This window comes from Mus pahari, chromosome 8 (genome assembly GCF_900095145.1).
Source record: "Mus pahari chromosome 8, PAHARI_EIJ_v1.1, whole genome shotgun sequence".
NCBI classification, from domain to species: Eukaryota; Metazoa; Chordata; class Mammalia; order Rodentia; family Muridae; genus Mus; species Mus pahari.
In genome coordinates this window covers 11,409,762-11,436,001 of record NC_034597.1, presented here as the reverse complement: position 1 = coordinate 11,436,001, position 26,240 = coordinate 11,409,762, and the positions used below count along the sequence as shown (strand labels likewise).

The 26,240-nt window shown below is 44.0% G+C and overlaps 2 protein-coding genes across 2 annotated transcripts in view; one reads left to right on the top strand and one right to left on the bottom strand.

Moving 5' to 3' along the window:
• Nucleotides 1–1,009: 1,009 nt before the first annotated feature.
• Nucleotides 1,010–12,372, top strand: Rtraf (RNA transcription, translation and transport factor). Its single transcript, XM_021204208.1, has 8 exons — nt 1,010–1,223; nt 2,200–2,324; nt 4,543–4,642; nt 7,245–7,331; nt 8,098–8,186; nt 9,830–9,898; nt 11,883–11,931; nt 12,049–12,372. The coding sequence occupies exons 1-8, from the start codon at nt 1,163–1,165 to the stop codon at nt 12,201–12,203; spliced, it is 735 nt and encodes a 244-aa protein (XP_021059867.1). The 5' UTR covers nt 1,010–1,162; the 3' UTR covers nt 12,204–12,372.
• A 110-nt stretch (nt 12,373–12,482) lies between these two features.
• Nucleotides 12,483–26,240, bottom strand: part of Nid2 (nidogen 2) — a 59,719-nt gene continuing 45,961 nt past the window's right edge. Inside the window, exons 13-21 of the mRNA XM_021204207.1 lie at nt 25,171–25,419; nt 21,228–21,449; nt 20,368–20,537; nt 18,109–18,238; nt 17,501–17,672; nt 15,452–15,609; nt 14,209–14,332; nt 13,216–13,328; nt 12,483–13,096 (exon numbers count right to left, since the gene is read on the bottom strand). Of these exons, the coding sequence (XP_021059866.1) occupies nt 13,086–13,096; nt 13,216–13,328; nt 14,209–14,332; nt 15,452–15,609; nt 17,501–17,672; nt 18,109–18,238; nt 20,368–20,537; nt 21,228–21,449; nt 25,171–25,419 (1,349 nt within the window). The 3' untranslated portion in view covers nt 12,483–13,085. The remainder of the gene's footprint in view (nt 13,097–13,215; nt 13,329–14,208; nt 14,333–15,451; nt 15,610–17,500; nt 17,673–18,108; nt 18,239–20,367; nt 20,538–21,227; nt 21,450–25,170; nt 25,420–26,240) is intronic.

Here is a 26,240-nt window from a genome sequence, read left to right as displayed (position 1 = left end):
GCTTGGGGTACAGGCACAATTAAGAGGAAACTATGTCCTTTAATAAGCTTTTAAGAAGAATCTCCTATTTACTATCGTATGCCTGTGCGTGTGATTAAAGCCAGATACATTATAGGAAGGAACATGAGCAGTACTGAAATGATCATATAACCTGATCTATCAATTAAAATAAAGGATCATCCACATTAGCATCCGGCCCCTCCTTTCTCTTGACCGTTGAAAAGAGACCCAGGCTGTAGCCTGAGGTACTTGGTACTCTTAATCGTGTTGCCTGCTGTCATTCTGTAACTTTGCACTATAGCATTGCTTCAAATAAAACTATTTTGCTTTTGCAAATTTGGGTAAGAGGCCAAAAACCTGGAAGCATACAACTCAGATCACAAGCAGCGACAGCTTTGTTAAAAGATAAGAAGAAAGTTTTAAATGGGCGCTTTCGATAATCAGTCGCATTACTGGAAAATAGAGCAGGAAAGGCACGAAAGGATGCGAGAGAAGAGATAGCAGGACTTAGTGGCCCACTGAAGGTCACTACGAGTTTTGGGGAGAAGGAAATGCAGGTTCCCGGTTTCTGACTTCACTGTTTGGCGACAAACTGAAATATGGCATGGGGGTTGTATATAGTCTCTACATCACTCCAATTCGTCCGAAAGAATATCCTGCAGGGACCTTTCTTTTCGATCTTTGTATTACCAGCGTTCATAGACGAGCAATTAATACGCTCAAAATATTAAACAGCAGCTCTGAGTCATTAAGAGCTATAGCCGATTGAAGAGAGCGTACGGACATCTTTTTTTTTTTTTTTTTTTTTTTTTTGGTTTTGGGTTTTGGTCTTGCCTACTGCTGCAAGAAAAGGAGTTGGATCCACGAATCGCCGCTTCACACCTGCTTTCGGTCCATTGTACAACTAGGAAGCTGACAATAAAGTTTATTTGAGCGTCGACGTGCCCCCGACGTGGCCCCGCCTCCTAAGCAGCAGCGGTGATTGGCCAGCGCTCGCGGACTGCGGGCGTTCCTAAGCCGCGATTGACTCCGTCCGCCGTCCGTCCGAGCGTCGGTCGCCGCCCCGCCCCCTCGCCGCGTCGCCGGTGCCTGCGCCGCCCGCCTCACCTCGCTTCTCCTGTCCCGGCGGAGGCCCGGGCGGCCAGCGCGAGCAGCGGGGACCATGTTCCGACGCAAGCTCACGGCCCTGGATTACCACAACCCCTCAGGCTTCAACTGCAAAGGTGGGTGGCCCACGGCCGCGGGGCTCGGCGACGGCGCCTCCCCAGCCCGCCCGGACCCGGACCCAGACCCGGCAGCCGCTGCCCCGCGGCGCTCGCTCGGCACGCTTCCCGGCCCCGGGGCGGCTCGGCGGGCGCCTGCGGGGTAGGGGAGGGGGCCGGGGATGGCCTTCGGGGCGCGCAGGAAGTTAGCGGCCGGCTGCCAGGGAAGTAGAACCGTTCAGAAAAAAGATACTCAAGTCGTGCCGGTCAGTGGGAAACTGGGAGTGAGGCGGGGAGCGGGGCCTCATTCCACTGTACAGGACGCACAGGTTTGCGGGGTGGCAGCGTTTGGTCTCCAGAAGCCCATCAGGATCTGACCCGGTTTTTACTTGGCTTTTGATTCAAGACTTGCTGGGTGGCGGTAGAGCCGAAATTGGGGTTTGAGACCTCAGTTTTCTGACGTGTAAAAATGAGGATCTTTCCTGGGGTGTTTTTATTTTTTATTCGTAGGGGGAGAATCTAAGGAAGGAAATGCATCCTGGAAACTGTACACTGTCTCCTAGCTTTCGGTTTTTAATATTTGTATTCAGGGTGTTTAAATCGTTTATATTTTGTTTATTTTATTCTCTTGGGTTGTTTAAAAGTTTTTACCTGCCCAATCTCCCCCCCCCCCCGCTTAAACTCTAAAGGAACCAGAGTTCTAATACAACATAGGAAACACTGTTCCCTGCATGTTCAAATTCATTTAATACTCAAAACAACCCGACGAAGTAAGTCCCGTTTTCCTCAGCTTGTATCTGAAGACTCTGAAGCTTAGAAAGTGTATCCAGTTTTCTGAGGCTCATCCAGAATTTGAGGATATTTCAGTGAGCTAGCAATGGCTCTGCAGTCTGAACTTTGAGCTCTTGGGGTCAGTTAACAGTAGTGTTTGCAGGTTAGAAAGCCACCAAGATCACCGAGGGCTTCTAGTGACTTGATACATGATGTTTCGTTGCAGATGAAACAGAATTTAGAAACTTTATCGTTTGGCTTGAGGACCAGAAAATCAGACACTACAAGATTGAAGACAGAGGTAACCTGAGAAACATCCACAGCAGTGACTGGCCCAAGTTCTTTGAAAAGGTAATGAATCAGGAAGTAGAAGGAAGCCCAGAGAGCTTTTGTAAAAGTTGTATGAGGTCGAGTTAAAAATTCCTATATTCTTTTAAGATATAATAGTGATCAGTATAAGTAAAGCTAATTCTATGGATTCAAACTTTGCTGTTTTGATTTTTAAAGCAAATTATATTATCTCCAACCAAGCTTTCAGTATTTGGATTAAACATCATTTTCTAAATGTCATGGCATTCCTTAATAGGATTGTCTACATAGTTTGTATGTATATATGTATGTGTGTGTGTGTATGTGTTTGTATGTATGTCGGATATCCGCAGAGGCCAGAAGAGCACAGCATGTCTCTTGGAGCTTTAGTTACATTAGGTACAAAAATGCAGCAATATACTTTTGAGTGCTTGTCTTAGTTACATTTCTATTCTGTAAAGCGATACCATGACTAAAGCAACTTCTAACAGAAAGCATTTACCTTGAGATTTCCCCACAGTTTCAGAGGGTGAGTCTATGACCATCATGGGCAGAGTGTGGCATCAGGCAGGCAGGCATAGCACTGGAGCCATAGCTGAGAACTCACATCCTTATCTGCAAGGAGGAGTCAGAGAGCTCACTGGGAATTGTGGGAAGTGAAAAGATGTGGGGTGGGCGTGGCTTTTGAAACCTCAAAGCCCACCTTCAGTGACACACCTCCACCAATAAGGCCACACCTCCTAATCCTTCCCAAATCAGTTAGTTCCACCACCTGTGGACCAAACATTCAAATATATGAGCTATGGGGGCCATTCTCATTCAAACTACCACATACTCATTAAAAGACATAATTGGCATGCCTGAAACTTGAAACTGTCATGTTTATTCTTGGTACAGATGATGTCCTGTATAGATAGAAATGTTTCTAAAAACCTCTCTGTGGATGATTTTGTGACTAAAATTGTTTCACATTGATTTATTTTAATTTTAGTAATATTTTTTCAGGAATAATTGTTTCCAAACTCTATAAAAACCACAGTATGTCATTACAGTGTCATCAGCAAATGGGAGTGACAGTGGCAGCTGTCTCTGTACTTGTTCACGAGCCACATACCTGATACACCTTTCCCATAAATGTTTACCCATACCAAGGCCTAATGCTTCTTGCCACTGCAACTGCTTCTAGTGGTTTATCTTTATTTACCCTTAAACTTTTTTCAGTTTTCAGTGGGCTTTTAAAGATCTTAAAATTTAGTGCTAGTGTTTTCTGTTGGTTCATTTGGCCTCTATAGCCGTTCCTCCATGTAAAAGATGTAAATGAAAAAGTATGCAGAGATTAGAGACAATTGCTTGTTTAAAAGATCCAGATGGATAGTAAAAAAATCATAAGTCACCCAAATGCTATCAGAAATGTTGTTTAAGGTATTTTAGGAAACATCTATTTGGTAATTAATATAGATTTTAAGTTATGATTTCGCATTCAGTACTCAAAAGTGTTTTTGATCGTGGCCAAATTTAATGAATGAGACTTGTTTGCTTTATTAAAGGAATAGAATTTTTGGTTAGAAAATGAATTTTTACTATTCATATTAATTTATCAATTATCTCTGAAGTTTTCACTGAAAGGTTTGTTGTTAGGGTCAACTTTCAATTCCTGAGGGATTGAAGGATCAGCTCATTTGCCTAAAGGACTTGGCTGTAGCCGACACACAAGTTCCATGGCTTGCTGAATGATAAAGTTCCAGTAATTGATTGAATTGTCCTTCTTTAAAAGTTGCACTTTTTATCTAATTGCCCTGTGCATTGGGACCTGGAGTCAAAGCTAAGGTTCTGGTCCCAGAACTAAGTGGTATAGCCAGTTTGAGTATCAGATTTTCCTAGGTTGTAGTTTCGTTGTCTAAATGAGATTATTCTTGTATCTTGTCCTACCTGGGATCTCCAGTTACAAATATTTTAAAAAGGAATATTTTATTGTTTTCCTTAGAAAGGTACTTTTAAGCATTTTTTTTTTCTGAACTGTATTATTACATCAAAGGTTTAATAATGATAGATGTGGTGGTACACACTGAAATCTTGGCACCAGGAAGGTGGAGGTGAAAGAGTCAGGAGTTCCAGGCCAGTCCTGGAAATCTGGGATTCAAGGCCAGCCTGGAAGGAATTCTTAAAGCTCCAAACTGAGGCCTCTGTCTGTCTGCTGTTCTGTGTTCTGTGGCTCTATGATAATGAAATAGATTTTTTTTCCCCCTTTTTCCCTTTGCAGTATCTCAAAGATGTTAACTGTCCTTTCAAGATTCAGGATCGGCAAGAAGCAATTGACTGGCTTCTTGGTTTAGCTGTTAGACTTGAATATGGAGATAACGGTATGTTTTGTGTGGAATGTAGGGTGGGTGTTGGCTTATGGGGCTTCTTAAAAGATTTTTATTTTTAATTGTATATGTATTATATGCATTCCTACTGTTTTCAAAAGCCAGGAAAGGATATCAGATCTGCTGGAGCTAGAGTTACAACTGTGAACTTCCATGTGGGTACTGGGAATCTAATCTAGGTCCTTTGCCAGGGCTTTAACCACTGAGACACCGCTCCAGCTCATCTTTAGTTCAGTGTTGTGGATTTTTTTTTTTAGATGAGAAAGAAGGTTGTGGGAAGATGTTTCTTGTCTAGTATTTTGCTTTTGGTTTATTTTATTACAAAAAGTGGAACCTGCTTTGTTTACATTTTCTTTTAGAGTTTGGAAGTTGTTTTCTGAAAAAGGTTAATAGACTTCCTTAACAAAGGAACATTACTTGGTTAATTTGCCAGCTTCCACTGCAACTAAGCCATTGACACTGCTGCCAGCATCGGAGAGACCTTGGGGTTTGGAGTATTGGTTGCAGCAGCTATTTCACAGGAGATAGAAACATACTGGTGTGTCTAGTGCCAGTGCACATTAAGACAGTGTAGGCCAACATGTATGTGCAATGTTTAATCTTCCTCAGCTATTAACAGTCTTCTGTTATCTGAAGCTCTTGAATTTGGTGCCAGTGGAAGAGGTGACTCATTGCACTTCTTCCTTTCATCAAACACCTCAGCTTCAGGCTGAGCATCCTGCTTCACTTCCATCCTTGGGTTTGTGATTTTCCTTCATGGTGCCTGTCACTTTCAGGTCCTAGATGTGTGCTCTTGAAACCTGTCTGATACGCGTAGCTTCTCTCTGCCCCGCCCATCCCGTTACCTTTAGTCTTTGTCTGAGTCTGTTGTGTCACCTCTGTTTCTGCTGCCCTGCTTCAGCTCTTGTCACCTTCTTCTAGTATAGGGTGGTGCCACCCCCTGTTCTCAGCCTCGTGTCCTCTGGCTAATTTTCTGAACTGCGTTTTAGAATGAAGCTTCTTTCTAAAGACCAGCTCTAGTTGCATCTTCTAATCTAAAGCATTGTCACTTTCCCATTTTCATAAAAACACTTTCAGTTTTATTTGAAAGAACAAAGCAAGCAGCCCTGCGGTTTCTTTCCATGATGGAATACATGGGACTGTAGGCCTTGTGACCTCAGCCTTGCTGATGTTTGGGGCCTTTAGCAGGTTCTTTCTGTTTCCTGCTCTGGCTTGGTAGCAACTATGTGGGAGGTTATTTGCAACAGAGTATCCTGGGATTCTGAACCCCATGGAGGCTGATCTTCAGCTGCTCCAGGGTGGATTCCTGGCCATCCTCCATGTCTTTTCTCATCACATTCGCTCCATTTTATACTTGGCTTCAGGGTTGTTTGCTATATTCCAGCATAGTGCATTCATTAGCATATGTATTCGTTTCTCAAAGTTTCAATAAAAACTTGTGTATTAAGTGGGGTATTTCTATATTGGAAAAAGGAAAGTTGAAAGATAAATAGTATAAAAGGTGTATTACAAATCTCAGCTAGCCAGCATGCTTGTTTAATCTTCAGTTTCAGCATTGCAGGAACAGAGGCACTAAGCTGATTAAGGTAACAGTGCTGGCCTTAACCTGCAGGAGGCGCTAGTGTTCTTGCCATTAGACATCTTAAATTTGTTGAAATCATTGAGAATTTTTGCTTGATTTTCCATTACTTAAGACAACTTTATTCATATGCCAATTAATGTTATTAAAATCTGATTCAAGTTTCATTACTTTTTAAAAGTTTAGGTTGATAGGAAAAATTATAACAGTACAAAGCATTTTCTTATATTAAGATCTGAGGAGTCATTTTTGGCAATAAATTTATTCATTACTTTTAAAATATTTTTCAAGTGAAAACAGCATACCTTCAGAATTTTTAATTTCCATGACATTTTAAATCCATGTATGATACGTTTTAAGATATTTTGATTTTTGTGTTGAAAGCAGTATTTTACATATGGGAAAGATTTGGGAGAAATTTTTTTCAGTGTCTAACCAATATTTTTTTTTTAACTTATCTATTTATTTATTTATTTGTATTTTTATTTTTAAAATTTGAGACAGGCTTTTGATAAGTTGCCCATTGTCCCTGGATTTGATTTAGCTCAGGCAGGTGTGTGACTTGTGGTTGTCCTGCTTGGCTTCTGTAACTGGGACCATGCCCTGCTTCTTTTTAATTTCTAGGTAACTCATGTTTGTGTCCTGTCCGCCCTCCATCTGTCATGTGCCCCCCCACCCTTGAACTGTTCTTCAGTCCCAAATTTAAGAGAGGCCTAAAAGAATATATTTCCTAATCTTTTGGGAAGTAGAGGAGGAGGAGGGTCAAAGGTCAGGGCCAGCCTATGGTACATTAAAGCTTATCTCAGAAACATTACTGAGAAGAACCTCGTGTCTAGTGTTCCAGTAAGGATTTCAGCTTAATCAAAAAGTTACATTATCTTTTTTTGAAGTTTTTGTGTAATGAAGTATAATTTTTGAGTGGATGTCATAATCTGGCTTAACTACATTCAATAAATAAGCAATATTTATCTTAATCTTAAGTTGTAGTTATTTTACCTTGTTGCTTGTTTTTTATAGCTGAAAAATACAAGGACTTAGTACCTGATAACAGGAAAAATACTGACAACGCAGCTAAAAATACAGAGCCACTGATCAACTTGGATGGTGAGTGTGTGGTGCATACGGGTGGCGGCCCTGGTTTTGTAATTGCTTCCCACTCGTGTGCCCGAGTGCATGCCTGACAGGAGCGCACAGCAGCCTCTCTTGTCTGAGACTGTCAGTTGCGGTGAGCATTCCCTCCCCCTCATCCCTTCAACACGGAATATTTGAATGTTAAAAGCAATGGCGGTTTTTTAGCTTCAAGTAATTTGGATTTTGATTTCTTGCTCATTGTGACACTCATTAGTCACCTTCCTGGCAGTATAATTTATTTTTTTTAATCTAGTGACAAATGGTAAAATGTTTCGTCATTACAAGTCCCACATGCCCTTTTAGTAATTTCCATTTAAAGCCTGAAGATTATGGAAATTGCCTAGAGTATAGTGTGTTAAATAAGCTTTCACTGACTGCTGCACTGTGACCTGCAGTGAGCTGTTCTTAAGAGGGAATGAGCTTGCATACTCCAAAGCCGCGGTGACAGGAAAACTACCCGTTGAGTGCATCTGTATTAAAATTAATAGCTTGGGGAGAAACACTAAAAGGTGTCCGTAGTTGGGCCTCACAGAGTTAGGTTAGCCATTTATGAAGTTCTCCATGTGCCCCGTGCGATTAGCAAGGAGGCTTCTCCTAGACTTGCTGAACTTGCTCTATGTCGAAGACAAAGGTGAGTCGGTCCTAGAAAGTTGCTCTTTCCATAAGCTCCTGTGTTCAGACAAATAATTATGATGTTTGTAGAGCTGGGTTTTGCTTATTCACTTTTAATCTTTTATAGTAAATAATCCTGATTTTAAGGCGGGTGTCATGGCTCTGGCTAACCTCCTTCAGATTCAGCGTCATGATGACTACTTGGTAATGCTTAAGGTAAGCTGCCCATTTTATTCTTGACAGAGACTGCACATGGAGAAAAATCTTCACTTTCCTATATGCTATCTGTTTTTATTTAAATTTATAATGTGCTGGTGAATAGAAATTCAGAAGAATGTGGGACCTAGAGCACACACATTATTATTTTATGTTTTACATTATCTAGCAGTAAACTGATATCTGAGCATTAACTGCACACCAGTGTGTTTGATCTTTGCAGAGATAAAATGTCACTCAATCCTATTAACAATCATGCTGAGAAATATTAAAACCAAAAAACCTGGGTCCTAGGGAGCTGGCTCTGCTGGTAAAGGGTTAAGCCTAAGGACCTGGGTTTGGAACTCAAAACCCCCGTAGCAAACCAAACACAATGACAACTCTAACCCCAGTGCTGGGAGGGCAGACACCTGGCTCTCTGGGCATGCTGGCCGGTCAGCCTAGCCATGACAGTGTGAGGCCCATCATACTCATCACTGCCCTCCTTGTAGTTTGACAAATCCCTAATTTAGCAGAGAAGGGCTAATTCGAGAAAAGGTAGAAAACAGCTGGGTAAGCGCCAGTGCCAGACTTAATCTCCACACTACTTGCACACACACCCATATGCACAGGTTTGCATGAATGTGTATACACCTCACACCCAAAGAAGAGGTTTTATTAGGAAACAGATCTAGAAGTTGATGAACATGCAAGGCACAGAGTGATAGAGACTGCTCAGTCTGCGAGTTCAGTCTGTGTTAAGGGGGAAATGCCAAATCCCTAATGGTGAATTTAGCCACTTTAGCAAACAAATGCTCTCATCTTTAGCATCTTTCCTTTCTTGGAATTTATACTTCTATATCAAGGAACACAGATCTCTGAAAGAACTTTAATTTTGAGAAAAGAAAGCATTTCATCAACTTTCTGCTGTGACTGTGCAGTGGGGTAGGGCAGGAGGATGCAGACAATAGCTTTAGTGACTATTAGATAATGGCTGTTGCAGATCTCGAGAGTGAAGCTTACCATAAACTGCTTCATAATAAATTGAATAGACTTCCTTCTACCCAGAAGGGGTTATCATTTATCCTTCTTATTAGAATTATATGGGTTATGTGGACAGTTTTAACAACAGAAGTAGTGTTCTTAGCTTAATAGAATATTCATGTTGAATCCAGATGGATTTTTCTCACCCAGCTTGGATGCCAAAGACATCAAGTTGTTGTTAGTAAAATTCAGCTGTTTCAGAGTTTTATTTTCTGCTCAATCTAGTATGCAGATATTTCCTAGGGACAATCCCACATCATTTTCAATCATAAACTAAGAGGAAAACAGATAATGCAGTATAAATGCAGCATATTTGGGATTACTTTTACCAAAATTTGAAACCCAGGAGTTCTTTTAACATACAGTAGCTATATCAAAAAGCTTTGTAAAGTCCTAGGTCGAATACATAATTATCTTGTTTGTCATTCAAGTAATCATGGTTCTATATGGAGAATACCTTAGGTTTGCCAGGCATAGAAGTTAGCATGTTAAGACTGATGTAGCTCAGTAGTAGAGTGCTCTCTTAGTGTGCATTAGAGCTTGGGTCTAATCCCGGGGCGGACATTTGTGTATTAGTGATTTGGCAAAATAGTAAGTTTGGTCTTTGTTGGGTTTCCTAGGCAATTCGAATTTTGGTTCAGGAACGTCTAACACAAGATGCAGTTGCTAAAGCAAATCAAACAAAAGAGGTACGTGTGTTTCTAAGATTCTAAGCCAGTCAATGGAAACTCCCTCTGCTATTGCATGCATTTAAGCTTGTTATCTACACATTCTGGGTGGGGTATGATGGCACACATTTTTAATCCCAGTACTCTAGAGTCAGAGGCAGGCAGACCTCTTGAGTTTAAGGCCAGCTGGTACACATAGTGAGTTCCAGGACAGCCAGGACTACATAGAGAACAGCCCTCCCCGCCCCCCCCCCCCCCCCCCCCCCCCCCCCCCCCCCACACACACACACACACACACACACACACACACACACACACACACGATGCCCATTCTTTTGGAACAGAAGGAGAAAGGTAGATGGCTTATATGTGAATTGAACTTGATTCTTAAGTAAACTCAATGTTGGAGTTTCAATAATTGAGTTCAGACAACTGGGTGAACAGTGAATTTCATGTCTGACCACATTTCACACTCTAGAGAATCTACTAGTCCATTCAGTCTAAACTTGAGGCAAGTGCCAAGGGATTTAGCCTTGTGAAACATGTTGGATTGTTGGGTACATGGTAGAAAAAGGTAGGACACACTTACTGCTTTCATGTTAAATCTAGATCTCATACTCACACTTGGGATTCTTTGTAATTTATCTCCTTTTGCTCAGTATGTCATGGCCACCTCCCCTTGAAGAATACTACTGGAATATTTTTAACCATGCCATCAATACAGATATCCCCAAAAATGCCAGGTGTGGAGATACAAGTATTTAATCCTAGTGCTAGGAGGAAGGAGACCTGTGATTTCAAAGCCAGCCTGGGCTCTGAGGTTTAAAAAAAAAAAAAACAGAAAGAAAGAAATGAAGGAAAAATTGAATCTCCCAAAGCCATAATGCTGAGAATGTTGTTGGGTAAGGAGGGACAGCTGCAGTTATCAATAATGGTCTCTTCTCACTGAGGATTCTGGCCCCTCCTTTTCTTCTCCCCCAAGCCCTCCAATGCCCTTTGTCCTCTGACCCCTTTAGTAAGTTCAATAGTGATGAAGAGCCGCTGATGCAGTGTAGGCCCTCTGAAACACGCTCTGCTTTCTACTAAGGGTTCTTACTAGCTTAATTATGTATGAATTGGTCACTGGAAATTGGATCAAAGATCAGCTTATTTCATCCACTACAGAACAAGCAGCAAATTGTTCTGCCATAATAGTCATTCATTTACCAAAATGATGTCTTTGGTTTGGAGGCCATGCTGAACAGTGCTGAGCCAGAGCTCTCTGCTTCTGTTTGCAGAGTAGAATCTAGCTTTTCATTGCTGCAGTTTATAACTTCATATCACTGTTCTTTGTAGCCATCATTCCTGACTGTTTGAGGGATATGGTGGATGTCAGGGATAGCTGTTCCTTGGTGGTCTGTGGCAGACAAAAAGAACCCCAGTCTGTGGTGCCATTCAACTACAAGTCTGCTGTTGACTTTGTTCTCTGAATTTCAGATCATCTAAGTTATTAGCCCTGTGAGAGAGCCAAGTAGAGAGAGCATGTTAGATTAGGCACGAACTTAGCAGTGGCTAATTACTACTAATTTCAGCGGGTAGCTCAGACTTCCTGGCCTTCTTTTTATACTAGTTATTTTGAAGAGTGTACAGTTTGGTACTATCATCCCTGACTAGAAGTAACGACTATAATAAAATATTAACATATAAATACTCTGGTAAACAAGCTGGCTGAAAACCTTCTGTGTCTTAGATATGTTTGCATATTTTGTAGTTTCATTTGTAATTAATTTGCACAGCACTTGCTTAGCTGCCAGCACTTCTTCCTTAGCCACATTAAGTGCTTTCGCATGGGCTTGGTTTAAAAGGTTGTATGGGCTTTGATGTCTCTGGTACATTGATTGGGTGGCTGGAAAGCTAGCTCATCACAAGGTAAATCGCAATAGTCCCTAAACCAGATAGCCAGGTTTCAAATGAGAAAAGTGACCCTTAACTAAATGATCTTGTTTTGTTTTGTTTTGTTTTAAAGGGCTTACCTGTTGCTTTAGACAAACATATTCTTGGCTTTGACACAGGCGGTAAGTTATTTTGTTGAAGTCAAGCTATTTTGAGGGACTTGCTGTACTGAGGTGTAAGTAGGTGGCTAGAATTCCAGAAATCATACATACAGATGCAATGTTCTTGTCTTGTGACAGATGCAGTTCTTAATGAAGCTGCTCAGATCCTGCGGTTGCTGCACATAGAAGAGCTCAGAGAGCTACAGACAAAAATTAATGAAGCCATAGTAGCTGTCCAGGCCATCATTGCTGATCCAAAGACAGACCACAGACTGGGGAAAGTTGGAAGATGAGCACATGAGGATGTCAGTGTCTCACCTGCTTAGTGATGAGAACCATTACACGGCATGTGCTTGGAAATCAGATGTCAAACTTTCAAGGGAGAACCCCAGGAGATTGACCATGTTCTAGAGGTTTACCACCACTGCTTTTTTTCTTTAATAAAGTTGGGGAAGTAAAAGGCTTATTTGTTTTGCTTTGTTTTGCATCAGTGTATTCTGTTTCTATAATAATTATGCACCTTGTATGGTTAGATTCACCCCAACCCTTAATATAGATATTTAGACCACAAGAAAGCTTTAAAATGTTTTATTGGAATTACATAGAAAATTGAAGAACTGCTGCATCTTTGGTGTTTCACCCAGAGTACTTTTGAGGGATGCTTCTGTAGAGGCACTTGGGGAGTCTTTGTAGCACCTTAGTATAAATAAAGTCTGAGGACTTCACCGGGCAGCATAAATAGGCTGGGTCAACCCCACGGTCCGTCTGTGGCGGTCTCAGCGGGCCTCAGGAATAAGTTTTCATAGCCATTTGTTTGCTTCACTTTTCTTGGCCAGATAGAATCCATGGCAAACAATCAGATTTAGTGTCTTTGCTCTAGTTGGTTCTGTGTTGAATGAATTTGGCCTTTTAAATAAGTTTACAAAAGTTGATTTAATAAGCAATGATTAAAATTCTATTTTAAACTTGTGATAACCTTTGTTTTAAAAAATACAGTAGTAAAGATTGAGGTATACACTTCACAAAATATACTTGAGTCTCACTGCACTGAAAATGCTCATTTGTGTGCCAAGAGCTCATAATGGCCAATTCCTTTTTCACTTTCTTTGCCTTCGTAGCAAATATTCTTAGGTCAAGATTCTTGTAAACTTGAAATCCTCCTATACATTTAGTGTTCATTTTCTTCCTGTGAGGGGAGTGAACAGCAGTGTATAGTTAGTTAAGGAAGGCAGTGCTGACAGTTACCACAGCCCTTCTCTACCTGCTGGTCCAAGGAAGCCTCTTGATGCTCTTTGATGGACTCACCTGTAGGACAGTACGGGTAGACTGCAGTGATCCCATAGAGGTGAGACCGCTGCTCAGGGAGATACTCGTCAGTAAACTGGCCACTGTCCTTATTCACTGATATAACACCATCCCTAGTAAAAGAAGGAAGAGGGACTCATGGATGGTCGGTCACAAGGTAAAGTTTCAGTAGATAACAATTGGGCACTTTTCCATAATACATTAAAAAACAATTCTGCTAAATGTGTTTTTACTCAGTTTGTCTATACCAGTGATTCTGGATGTAGCCCCTCCACCAATATCAACTAGGAACTTACAGGAAATGCAAACTACTGTTGCTTCTCCCTGGCCATTCTCTTAAGTCAAAACCCTGGAACAGCACACAGAATGTATTTAATGTTCTGTGGCCATAGGAACTAGTGGTTAAATCAGTTCCTAATTCTGGCTAGGCCCATGGGGTCTAGTCAAGTACTACCATTAGGTCTTGGGAAAATTGTAGGGAGAAAGGATTCAGACATGCACTTATGTTCTGTTTTGAAGTATTCTTAGCGGGGAGTCAAACATTTTCTAGTCTTTAAGGAAAACATTTATTATTATTGATATTATTTTGTTTTTCAAGACAGGATTCCTCTGTGTAGTCCTGGCAGTGTAGACCAGGCACACCTCCCCTGCCTCTGCCTCTGCCTCTCTATAGTGCTGGGATTAAAGGCATGCACCACCATGTCTTGCTTATTGATATTTTTAAAAAGGAAAATTTAACTTAAAACTTTGACTGCTTAAAACTCATTCTCTAACAACATATTTAAATAAATGCTTCTTATTACTACCAAATTTCTGCAATTTAAATGGTGCTTGTAAGCAACACCATTAAACCTGGGGGTGAAATGCAGGGATGATTTCAAGTTATAGCCCTGCAAGACTGATGTCTACCAACGGACAGAGTCCAACAGGGCTTCCAACCAAAGCTGCGGACTGTCAGACGCCGTGTCCTTCCAGGCTGCTGCGGGTGCTCACCTCCGCCAGTCCGTGTGGTAGAAGTGATCTGCGTAGCTGACGATGCTGAAGGGGTAATTGAGGTGGTTTTGGATGACCCGTCGTCCAGTTCCATCAGGTAGTGTACACTCCAGTTTTTTGGTTCCTTAAGACATCCAAGAAGGAAAATGAGTTCCCTTCATGCCCTGGGCAAACCACTGGTAAAAATGAGCTGCCAGGTCCTTCTCCAGGGAACAGAGGCAGAATTTAAACATGGGGCATTTTATGCCCATTGCAGTCCACATTAGCATCTGTAAATCCTGCCCTAGGATTCCTCTCCACCTGGTACAGCAGAACTCTAGTTTTGAGATTCAAACTTCAATCTTTCTGTAGATGAATCTATTATATTGAAATCTGGCAGTGCCTTTCCAAGGGGGGGGTCACAAATGATAAGAATTTTTATAATTTTAAGTCTAAATTTATAAGTTGAAAGCATAACATCCAGATTGGCCAAAATATATATTTATAAATTCTAGGTATAAGAAAAAGATAATGGTAGTGGTTATTTTTACATAATACTTTGAATTTTTGAAAAAAAAACTATAGAATTCAAGACTTTTCAAATTTCATTTCTTATGAAGACTGGATTTCATATAGCTTTTTAAAATGTAATATTCTGACAACTGGATTGTGAAAAACGCCCACCTTCATATTTTGTAAGTTTGAAAACTTTCTTCCTTTCTTTAGTAGAATGAGATACATACACACAGTGTCTTTAAGGTTTTTTGGTAATGCAAAGCACACCACAGAATAGATAATCCTGGTGTTAAGCAAATGCATTCCTGAGGGAGGACATCCTCTCTCAGCATTTGTCAAAGGATCACAGCACACCAGGTGATAAGAGTCTTACATAAACTATAATAATGGCCCAGAAGGGAGACTAACCTCAGCTCAGCCAACTGTCAACAGCAGCCAATACTTCAATCTTCAAAGTTTCCAGGTGTCCAGTGGGGTAATGGGGTAGGACAGACATGCTACACAGTGGGGTCAGAGGGCAGGACAGATATGCTACACAGTCCAGCCTCCTAAGCCCCAGAAAATTTACTGTAAGAATCACTGTAAAGGGTTCTTTTAAAGCTTACAGATCTGGTATATTCTGTGCTGACAGAAATTTAAACCAAAGGATATAAAGATGGGCAAGATCTGGTTTGTAGTGATAATTCCCATAGTGCTAACATTGCTTGCTGTAAGGGAAGCTTATCTTTCTCCACATCACCAGTATTACCTGCATCTGCCCAGCAGAGCAGTTTGGAGAAGGGGTCAAAGGTTAATCCATTGGGTAATCCAATATCTTTGTTGATCAGAATCCTTCTGTTTTCGCCATCTAAAGATGATGTTTCAATTTTAGGAGCTTCTCTATTCCAGTCTGTCCAGTATAAGTTGCTGTGGATAAATTTTAAGATTGTTATGAACAACTGTGCAGGGGTTGTGGCATATAGCTTAGTAGCAGGGCTCTTGTTTAGAATGTATAACCTTCAGCATTGCCCCCTACCCCACACCCTGTGCATCAGCCACACTGGCCACCGCTGGCTGATCGTCTCCTCCTGGTATTCTTGGTCTTAATTTCCTTGAATTTGGCTGAGTTTGGTGTCTTGCTCCTGGTGAAAGGTATAGTAGAAGTAATAAAGTCACTTTGACTATTAGGCTTTTACTTAATTATTTGTTTGTTTGTTTTTAATTGGCTTCTGTCCAGTGCCTTTTCTTGCTCCCCAGGGGAAGTTGGATTTTATACAGCAAGCTACCTCTTGCCCAATGGCCAATAATAGCCTGAGGCCTGCCAGAAGTCCACACAAGAGTTTGGAAAGAGACCTTTCTAAGAAAGTCTGGATCATGCTGGCCTTGCCTGGCCAGTACCTTGGCTGCTGCTTTTTGACATTACCTCACCCAGATACCTCACTCACAGTTAATAATGTCTTAGGCTGCCATGGCTTCCTGACAATCGTAACTGTGTGGGAAGTCATTATCTATTAACTGTGTAGATCCTTGCCTCTCACACACCTGATGTACTTGCCCAGAAACCCTTAATTTGTTGAAATCTTCAATTAGATCTTGGGTCTAGAATCCAAAGAAATGTATTTGTTAGAAAAACTCTGTGGTAGAAGCTATAGTGCCTGTTATAAGGAACTGGGTGGGATTAAGGGAGAGTTTCCTGGGACAACACTCAAGTGTTGGAAGGGAAACTTAGCTATCCCACACCTGGCAATGACCTGGACAGAGACTCTGACCCAACACACAAAATACTCAGAAAGTAGGATCTCATTAATTAGAAATAAGTTATGCATATGGAAACAGGGTTACAGAGCAGAAACAGTGACACTTCCATGAAAGCCATAGGTATCTGTTGTTTAACCACAGGGAGCCCCAGCAAAAGGGAGAGAAACAGTTTCCTCTGCTGTGGAGTCACTCCTTGTGGGTGGCAGTAAGAGCCAGAGAGCAATTTCTACTTTGTGGCAAGCCGAGATCCACACAGTAAGCAGTATCCTTGGAGGGAAGTGGCTAACCCTCTGGGAAGCTGTGAGGAGGGCTCACATTACACACCCACACTGGTGTGACACTGTCCTCTAGACTCTAGATCTTGGAGCCTAATGACTGAACAAGGTTCAGGGACTCCTGATTGGTCAGACTAAGCACAGGGACTATCAAAGAGGAGCCCCAAGGGTTAATTAGTCCTGCAGATAAGGAACCTTCATGTGTAGAACCAAGCCACCAAGAACTTTCACTGCCTTGAAGGGCTTCTCTGTAACTGTGTTTGTGGAAGCTGCATCTCAATAATCCTGGGGACCTCTGACCCAGGCCTGGATACCCCAGTTGACAGCCTTGGCAGCTGCCACAGAGAACGTTTTTATCTGGACAACTCCCTCCTGCAGGCCCATCATTTCCAAGGCCCTGCCTAATGATCATCTGATCCAGGCATCCTCTGGATTCTCCAGTGGTGGGGTCTGGATTCTCCGTGTGACACATCCCATCCCAGACTAACAAACGCCCTTACTGAATGTCACTTACTTCCTGCCTTGTACAATGCAAGCTCCTAAAAAAAAAAAAAAAGAAAAGAAAAGAAAAGAAAAGAAAGAAAGAAAAAAAAGAAAAAAAAAAAAAAGAAAAGATCCTGATTTTTGCCTATAAGAATGTTTCACACCCAGCAGCGGGTCTACATATCTGTTGAATTACTGTATTTGAGTTTTTATTCTGGTCTATCCAGACCTTCCCATGCCATATATAAGAGCCAGGGTCTCCAAAACAGATCTACATGAGAGAACAAAGAAAGCCAGCTAACCCTCGGATTGGATCCACGGTGATGGCTCGTGGATTCACCAGATCTGTGTGGAAGAGGACTTTCCGCTCAGAACCATCCAGTCCAGCCCGCTCTATCTTATCCAGGCCACTATCTGTCCAGTACATTGTTCTACGGAAATGGTCGATGGCAAGTCCTTCCGGGCTTATCAGACCTGGAAATAAAGGTAAGACAGGAGCATTGGCCAATGTGGAAGGCGAAATCAAGTTCCGTATCTGCTGAACAGCTTACAGAATCCAGAGCATAAAAGCCTTAATCCCCAGGACGAAGGCTAACCTTTTTAACCATATCCAGTCTCTTCTGTGCTGGACCTTGCTGTCCTGATGGCATCTGGCATCCGTGGGGCTAGGGACAGGCAATATAAACTGCCAGACCCTACAGTCTTACTGCGAACCACTCCTTGAGTGGCAGTTCATCTCATCCTAAAACGACCTTTCTGTTCATCTTGTATAAATGCATTTGTTTGCAGAGGGACAAGGCTTGTGCAGCTTAAAAATAATCTGCACAGAATTTAACCTTCCTTTTAGATGAGCACAGAGGAAACCAGGACAAATGATAGTAACACAGTATCCATGGAAGCAGCTGCTGACCTGAAGTAATGATGGTCTCGGGTTCCGCTCCTGCTTCCAAGCTGGCACGGCTGATGGTCCGACCAGCAACGTCTGTCCAGTAGACCATCCTCTCCCGGCAGTCATAGTCAATCCCCACAACTATGGAGCCCTTTGAGGACCAATGGTGACATCAGAAGGATTAGGATTCCCTGAATCCCCAACCCTAAGTTCACAGCCACACAGCACTACTGTGAACAACCTGCACTGTGGTCGTGCGGTGTTGGTGGAGCCTCCTCCCTCTGGTCAGAGCCAGGCTCAGCCATTTAACCTGCATGCTTTCATTTTCTCCAACATGGCAATCAGTAAGGCATTTATAAAGAGCCCCACTGACAACCTCCAGACAGTAAGCTCCTCCAATACTATTAGCACTGGCTGTGAACACGGTCATTTCATGAGAAAAATCAGCCCTTTCACTGATGAGAGGAGCATCCCGCTAAGTAAGCCCTTAATAGTTAATGGTGCAAAAGATGAACGCTTCCAAGTGTTTCTGGCACTTTCTTAAAGAGCCTTTCTAAAATCTGATAACATATGCCAACAAAATTTCCCCCACTGGGTGAATAGAATGAAATCCTCCCCAACCCAAGGTGTAATCGCCCCTGCCTCTTAATATAAGCATTTAGTTGTGCCATATACAAGAGAGCCTGTAATTTAACAATTTGGGAGGACTGTGGTCACTAGCCTTCGGCTGGTACAGTTTCTCCCTTTCCTTCGTGATGAATGACAGTCTTATTCAAAACCCTGAATCTGCGAGGTTCCTGCTTGAGCTCCCCACAGGACTTGCTTCTTTCCATTTCTAACCCAGTTTCCTGCTGTGAAAACCCCCAGCAGACACGGAATTCAACACAGGCCGAACCAGTCCCCGCCTTGCCTAGGAAAGCCTCCTGGGGCTTGGCCTAAAGTAGTCACCATGAGACACTGTGTGAAGAACCTGGCTCCTGAAGAAAACCTAGCATTTATATGGGGGGACCTAAGGTCAATGGTACTTTTATTTGAAAATTAAACTTAAAAGGTCCTCCCTCCATCTGAAGCAAGGGCACACATTCATACAAGTGGCACTGAGCCCAGGGACTCACGGGATTCATAAACCAAGCTTCTTGGTATGAAGGTCACATTTTAGGTAAATTGCCCTAAAGAGTGCTTTTAATTCCCTCTTCTCCTTCAGTTCCACTAGAACCATCTCCTCCCTGCCCATTAGACATGTTCAGAAATGCAATCAAGCCATCTGGTGTGGCTAGAACACAAGACGGTTAGGTTAGCATGGAGAAACTTATAAAGCAGTACTCTTAAAAAGCAGGATCGGGGATGGAGCCTGGAATCTCGAAGAAAAAGGCCCTCTTTTCATCATACACTGGCTGCTTTGAAGCTTTCTTGGGAACAGTAGTTCATGAACAGAAGTAAACAGAACTCTGCCCTGTATGAAATGTCTGCTCAGTGTACACTGAAGACAGGATCACACCAGCTTCCATGGTAGCTACCTGTGTCTCTCCTGTCCCCACTTCAGAGAAGAAACCCCTCCTACCACATGGAAGTGCCTTGCAAGCTCAAGGGATAAGCATACCCAGGGGCGGGGCTGTGGGACAGGACGGGGCGGGGCTGAATAGGCAGCACACATTCCCCGAAGCTGTACCAGGCAGAGTGCCAGGAAAGGAGGGAGTCAAAGTGACAAAAGGAAAATCAAAGGGGACAGCCTGACAGGTGGTCCTGATTTCTACCCTGCTGTCTCAAATGACCACCTCCTGTGTGGTTTTTTTGTTTGATTGTTTTGTTTTGTTTCTGTTTTGTTTTGACTTCCAAAAGTCTGTGACCAGAACAGAACCCCCAGGAACCTGAGGTAACAATCTTCCCATAAACAGCCAACAGCTCTGAAATTCTTCAGCTATCTGGACTTCCATGATACCCTCAGGATATAGCGGCTAGAATAGGTTAGACATGATTTCTAGCAACTGAGCCCCACTAAAGCAGATGGAAGCCCAGAGGCATGCATGCCAGGAGTCCCTGCACTGCACAGCACTGCATTTCCCTCTGTAAAACACAAAGCACAGTTCCTCTAGGCCCACAAGCCTGAAGGCACAACCTCATCCCAAACCCCATCCTCCTCATCCCAAACCCCACCCTCCTCATCCCAAACCCCACCCTCCTCATCCCAAACCCCACCCTCCTCATCCCAAACCCCACTTTCCTCATTCCAAACCCCACCCTCCTCGTGGAGCCCAGCCCTCCTGGAGAAACCCAGTTTACATGCAGGGACAGCAGGGTCCTGGCTGCATCCTTTTGAAGCCTGCTGCCATTGAGGGGCAAGTGGCCAATCTGCTGGCCCTGGGCATAGAGCAGGAAGGTGCCCACAGATGGAGGAGTCACATCAGGCCGGGGTGTGGGTCGAACCACGGGTGGAGCGATGGTGGGTATGCCTGTTTGTGGAAGATGGACAGAGGAAGGAAAGTTACTTCTGTACCTAAGAACCTCCAAAATTACCCAGTTCTTTCTGGAACATATTTCAAAGAAATCCTGGTTTCTAAGTTTTTTTTTTTTTTCCCCGAAGATTAATTACTCATATTTCTGCCATTTACTCAGAAGATAAAGATAACTAACCTCCAAACAAAGTGCAGAGTTTTAGGGTGTGGTGTGGCAGCCAAATGTTTCCTGGGGCCCTAGGGTTTTACTGTCTCCTTTCACCCAGGGCTGGGGGGCAAAATAGTCACGCTCTGGCCTGAGGTGAGCTACTCTTCTTTGTTTGTTTGGTTGGTTTTTGTTTTTTGTTTTTTTTTTGGTTTTTTTTCCCCCCCCGAGACAGGGATTCTCTGTATAGCCCTGGCTGTCCTGGAGCTCACTTTGTAGACCAGGCTGGCCTTGAACTCAGAAATCCATCTGCCTCTGCCTCCCGAGTGCTGGGATTAAAGGGGTGCGCCACCACGCCCGGCTGAGGTGAGCTATTCTTATAGCAGTGGCAAAGCCAGCGTTAAATCCAGATTGGGAATCCTGAGATACCCTGATGATAAGTCAACCCAGAATATTGATGAGGTGACTTTATTCCCACCTCAGAAACCCCAACAGAAAGCCCTCAGTGACACACAGGAGAGCCTGGGCCGTCCCATACTTACATGCAGGCCTGGTGCCTGGCTGTGAGCGTGTGCCCTGCAGCTCTCTGCCATCCTTGTCCACGCACCAACAGAAATCACTCTTCCCATGGCACTGCAGGGGGATGAAGTGGCCCAGGTCGTCACACTGGGGCACATACTGGTCATCCCTGGGTGTGCCTCCGTAGTGTTCCAGCAGGCTTTCCCTCCAACGCTCACAGACAGTCCGAGGTCTCTGGGTGGGCTCTAAGATGGGGAAACAAAACCTTGGATGGCCAACCAAGATCAGTACAGCTCCCGGTCCCAACTCCTCATCTCCTATCCTTCCTTCTCCTCTGTCCAGCATCAAGGCCTTAGCCATGCCCCGGGACACTGGGACAAGGAAGCACATGTGTTCTCAGAAGTTCTCTGTGGAAACCCAGAAAAGAAGTCACCCTGATGTTCCTTGATGTTCCTATCTCCCAAGGCCAGGAGGACCTGGCATGGAGGCCCAGCCACATCAGACAAGAACAAGGAGACAATCAAGCTCATCCAGGCACCTCACTCAGGCCAGTGGGGATGCACACGGCCATCTGGCCATGTGCCAGGGCTCCTCTGATGGCAGAACAATGTTCAGACTCTCTGAAGACTCAGTGACCCATGGGACACTTTAAAGCAACTCTCTCCCCACCTGTCTCAAGTTGTTTGTTAAAACAGCCATCATAGGCTGACCTATGTGCCCTAGAAAAAGAGGGTGATGACCATGCTGAGCTGTATGTAGCCCTCCGTTTCAGTGGCCAGTTACAAGGGGCAAGGGTGACAGGTCACTGTATATGGCACAGCAGAGGTGGCACTGAGCAACGGGGAACTGCTTCTTGGACTATTCGGTTTCCAGAATTCACTGCCATTGTATTGTTGGCACTATCTCAAAGCTGAGCCTTTCCGCCAATCTCTTCTGCCACAATACCGTCCGGTTTTCTCTAGGACTCCACACCCCCAACTGCCCTCGGATCCTGGGGCTTCTGGTTCAAATCATGATTAAAGGAAGACCTGCTGGTTTCTGATGCATGCCAGTCCCTCTCACCCCGCAACCTTCCGCTAGGCTGCTGCCCCAGGGCCACAGAGGTTCTGCCCTCCACTTGAGGATGGACCTACAAAGGGTCCGCCATCAGCTGATGAAATCACTTCTTCACTGAGGTTAGAGAGCCTGCAGAGCATAACTAAAGGCATCTCTGGTTCTGTCTTCATCGCTGCACCTCAAAGCCTATGCTCTGCAGAACCACACAGCCAATTATCTTCTTGTGACTCCCATCTGGATGCATAACCCAAATCTCAGCACAAAAGCACAAACTGGGCTTCTGCTTTCTCCCAAACTCGCTCCTCATGCCTTTAGGTCCACTCCACAGCACCCGCGGCTCCCATTGCTCAGATGAAATCACCTCAATGCCCTTCGCTCAATCGCCTCACATCTCAGATCAAAAAAACATCTCATTAAGTTTACCTCCAAAAACATAGTACTGCAGGACCTTAACCCAGCACTCAGGAAGCAGAGACAGGCGCATCTCTGTGAGTTCAAGACTAGCCTACTCTACATATTAAGTTCCGGGACAGCTAGGGCTACATAATGAGACCTTGTCTCAAAACCAAACCAAACCAAAATCAAACAACAATAACAAACAAAAACAACAGACTGTCTTGACTCCTTGCCCCTTCTCCTGTGTGTTGTCCTGGTGACAGGAATCCTCTCACACCGGGATCATGGCAACAGCCTACTGGCTAGTTTTTTGCTTCGCACCTTTCCTCACCAAACCAGTGTATTCTCAGCTAGCAGCTACAATGGGGGCATTTAAACCCAAGGATGATCTTACACAGAGACCATGGCAACAGCCTTTGGGCTTGGCTTCACCGTTCCCACCTTCCGAAGCCTTCACTCCACCAAACCAGTGCACTCAGCCAACAGCCACAATGGTGCATTCAAAACCTAGGGCAACTCAGTCAGTCCATTCTTCTGCTGAAAACCATCCAGACACTTCAAAGAACAAAGCTGGGGGTCATCACAACCCAGCTGGCGGGACCAGTCACCTGAGACTGGGGAGAAACCAATAGAGCCTCTAATCTCCAACTCTGCAAGTCCCCTCGAGACTCAGAGGGTTAGGAAGCGGCTGACCCTCAGGCTGCTTTAGCTCATGAACAAACAGGAAGGAGACAAAGGCAAGACTGCCCTGCTCAGCCCAAAGTCTTCAGGACAGGAGAAAGGACAGCTACCCCCTCTAATACTCATCATCCACTTCACAGTGGGATGTACTGGGAAGACCACCAACAGCCCATTCATTCCACACTGAACACCCCCAAGAGCCACTCCTGTTTCTGGGGACCACCCAACGTGGCTGTGTCTGGATGGATGCAAACACATAGCAAGTCAACTAAGGCTCAGATCACTCACAGGCAGGTGCCCTTCTCATCCCCTACTGCTGTAAGCTATGTCATCCCATCATGGGCTTGCTTATTTCCTGCTTCGGATTGGTTAAGGTTCAAAGAGTCTTGAGTGCAGAGCATGCTAGCTTCCATCCAACGGGCCTGGTTATGCAAATGAGACTAGTCAGAGATGGCAGGCGGGGGCCAAGCAGTGCCAGGGAAGAAGTCTGGGCCATGAGATGTCTGCACAAAGGAATGTGCCTGCGTCACTATCCTTAGCACATGTTATTTTAATCAGCTTAACAGGGTGCAGAGCTCCCGCCAAGGGCCCACTGAACCACTGACTCTCAAACCTCTTACAGAGAACTGAGGCTTTTGAGAGGAGCCACAAACAAATCAGGTTTTCTCTAGGCACCTTATTTTTTAAGGCCTGCAGAATCTTTTTCCTAAAGAACCTATTAGAAGCAGTGGGGGTGAGGTGTGTGTGTGTGTGTGTGTGTGTGTGTGTGTGTAGAGGTGGGGTTGTATAGGGCCCAAAATCAGTGTGGAGCAATCCATTACCAGTTAACTTATGTGAATCTTTAATTTAGTTTTATTTGAGAATCGTGTACAATCTATTTTAATCATATTCACCCTCCCTCCCCCAACTCTCCCCAGATCCATGCCCCTAACTTTTATATACACGAATCTTAACAAACATTAAGTTACGAATGTTGAAGCATCAAGAATGCTGGAAATTGTCCGGCTCAGTTTCCCTCACACATTAAAAGCTGAGATCAGTGGCTTGTAAATCGTTTTTATGATTTCATTACTTTTTATTTTGTAATTTAGAAAGTGGCTCTTTGGATACTAGCTCCAGGATCAGTTAGTATTTGGGCTGAAGCAGCAGCATGTGTTGCCCAATTCTGAATAATTCAGCAAGAGGCTGCAAAGCTGCCCGGCGTACGCTGCTGCTGCTCACACTGCCCAGGAGAGCCTGCCCACCACGCTCTGGCACCTCAGATCAGATGGATGGGTTCCTATACTTCCTATGAAAGTAGCTGTGGAAAGAGGGCTTCCCAAGACCACACTGGATTGGCTAGAAAAGCATGGGGGTCATTGGGTTAGAAGGAAGCTCAATGCATCCACTCCAATGTTCCATACCTAATTTACCTGCTAACATTAGCACAGTCTTCAGACTGCTCTCTACTTAGTTACCTAGAAAGGAGTCTCGCTTTAACCCTATGCTAGGAAAACTCTCCAGTTCTCTTAAGTCTCTCTCAGTGGGCCACAGCCTGACTCAGAGACTTCAGTCACAACTCAACAAGGATCTATGCAGCTAAAGTCCAATGCATAAAGGATCCTGCATGTCACTTTGTATCTGTATGTCCCTATGACATTAACATGCACATGGGTATGTCTCTATTATCCAGGTGTTCTTTGGAGGAAAAAAGCTATGAGAAGACAGTAGCCAGTCAGACCCACGTCTGCAGAGTCAGAGCTGGGTTATAAACCACTCATGTTCAAAGCCATTCTGTCCCTTGACTCCAGGCCCGGGCAGGCATACGGGATGCCTTTGGGGCAGGAGGCTCACCTGGAGGTGGTCCACAGTGGGGTGGGGTGGAGCCGGGTGGAGTCTGGGTGCCAGGGACTTCTTGGCCATTTCGGTCCACACACCAGCAGAAGCCAGTGCTGCCGTGGCACTGCAGTGGCACAAAGTTTCCCTGGTCATCACACTGGGGGATATGGATCCGTGACCCAGGGTAGGCGTGCTGTGCCTGGGCATAGCGCTGCTGGTATTCACAGGGCTTCAGTCCTGAGATGGAATCTTCTGAAACCGTGTCTGAGGGAGACATAAAGGAGAAATAAGAGTTCCGGCAACCCATCCACATTAACCAGGCCCCCAAAAAGTCTTCTGTACTGAGCATTTCTTCCATACAATTGAAAGTTACCATGGCATTGAAAAACAGTAAGACACTAACATTTTAAAGATTTATTTATTTATTTTATGTATGTGAGTACATTGTAGCTGTACTTGTGAGCCTTCAAGTGGTTGTTGGGAATTGAATTTTTAGGACCTCTGCTCACTCCTGTCAGCCCCGCTCGATCCGGTCAACTCCACTCGCTCAGTCCCTACTTGCTGTACCCCAAATATTTATTTATTATACATAAATACACTGTAGCTTGTATAGCTGACTTCAGATGCACCAGAAAAGGGTGCCAGATCTCATTAAGGGTGGTTGTGTGCCACCATATGGTTGCTCGGATTTGAATTCGGGACCTTCAGAACAGCTCAGTCTCTTAATCGCTAAGCCATCTCGCCAGCCCAACACTGACATTTTAGAGTCCTGAGTTCTTATTTTGGCTTTGCTATCAACTACCTAGTTATTATGAATTCCCTCCATTTGCCCCGTACATCTCTACACAAATACAAACGTAAGCTAGTCCAGTTTGTTCCTCAGCCTTGGGGCCCGCTGACATCTGGGCTAAATGAAGAATAAACTGTCTGGCGTTCTGGGAGACTCTGGAGAGGACAAGTTAACTCCAGCTATTCTTTGGGACCCAGAGTTTTAAGTCTAAGCAGCCCAGGTCAATAGCAGCCACGTTGCTGTATGTTGGCCAAGCTCCATGAGAGCAGTCAGTTACCACGAGTACTGACTTCTG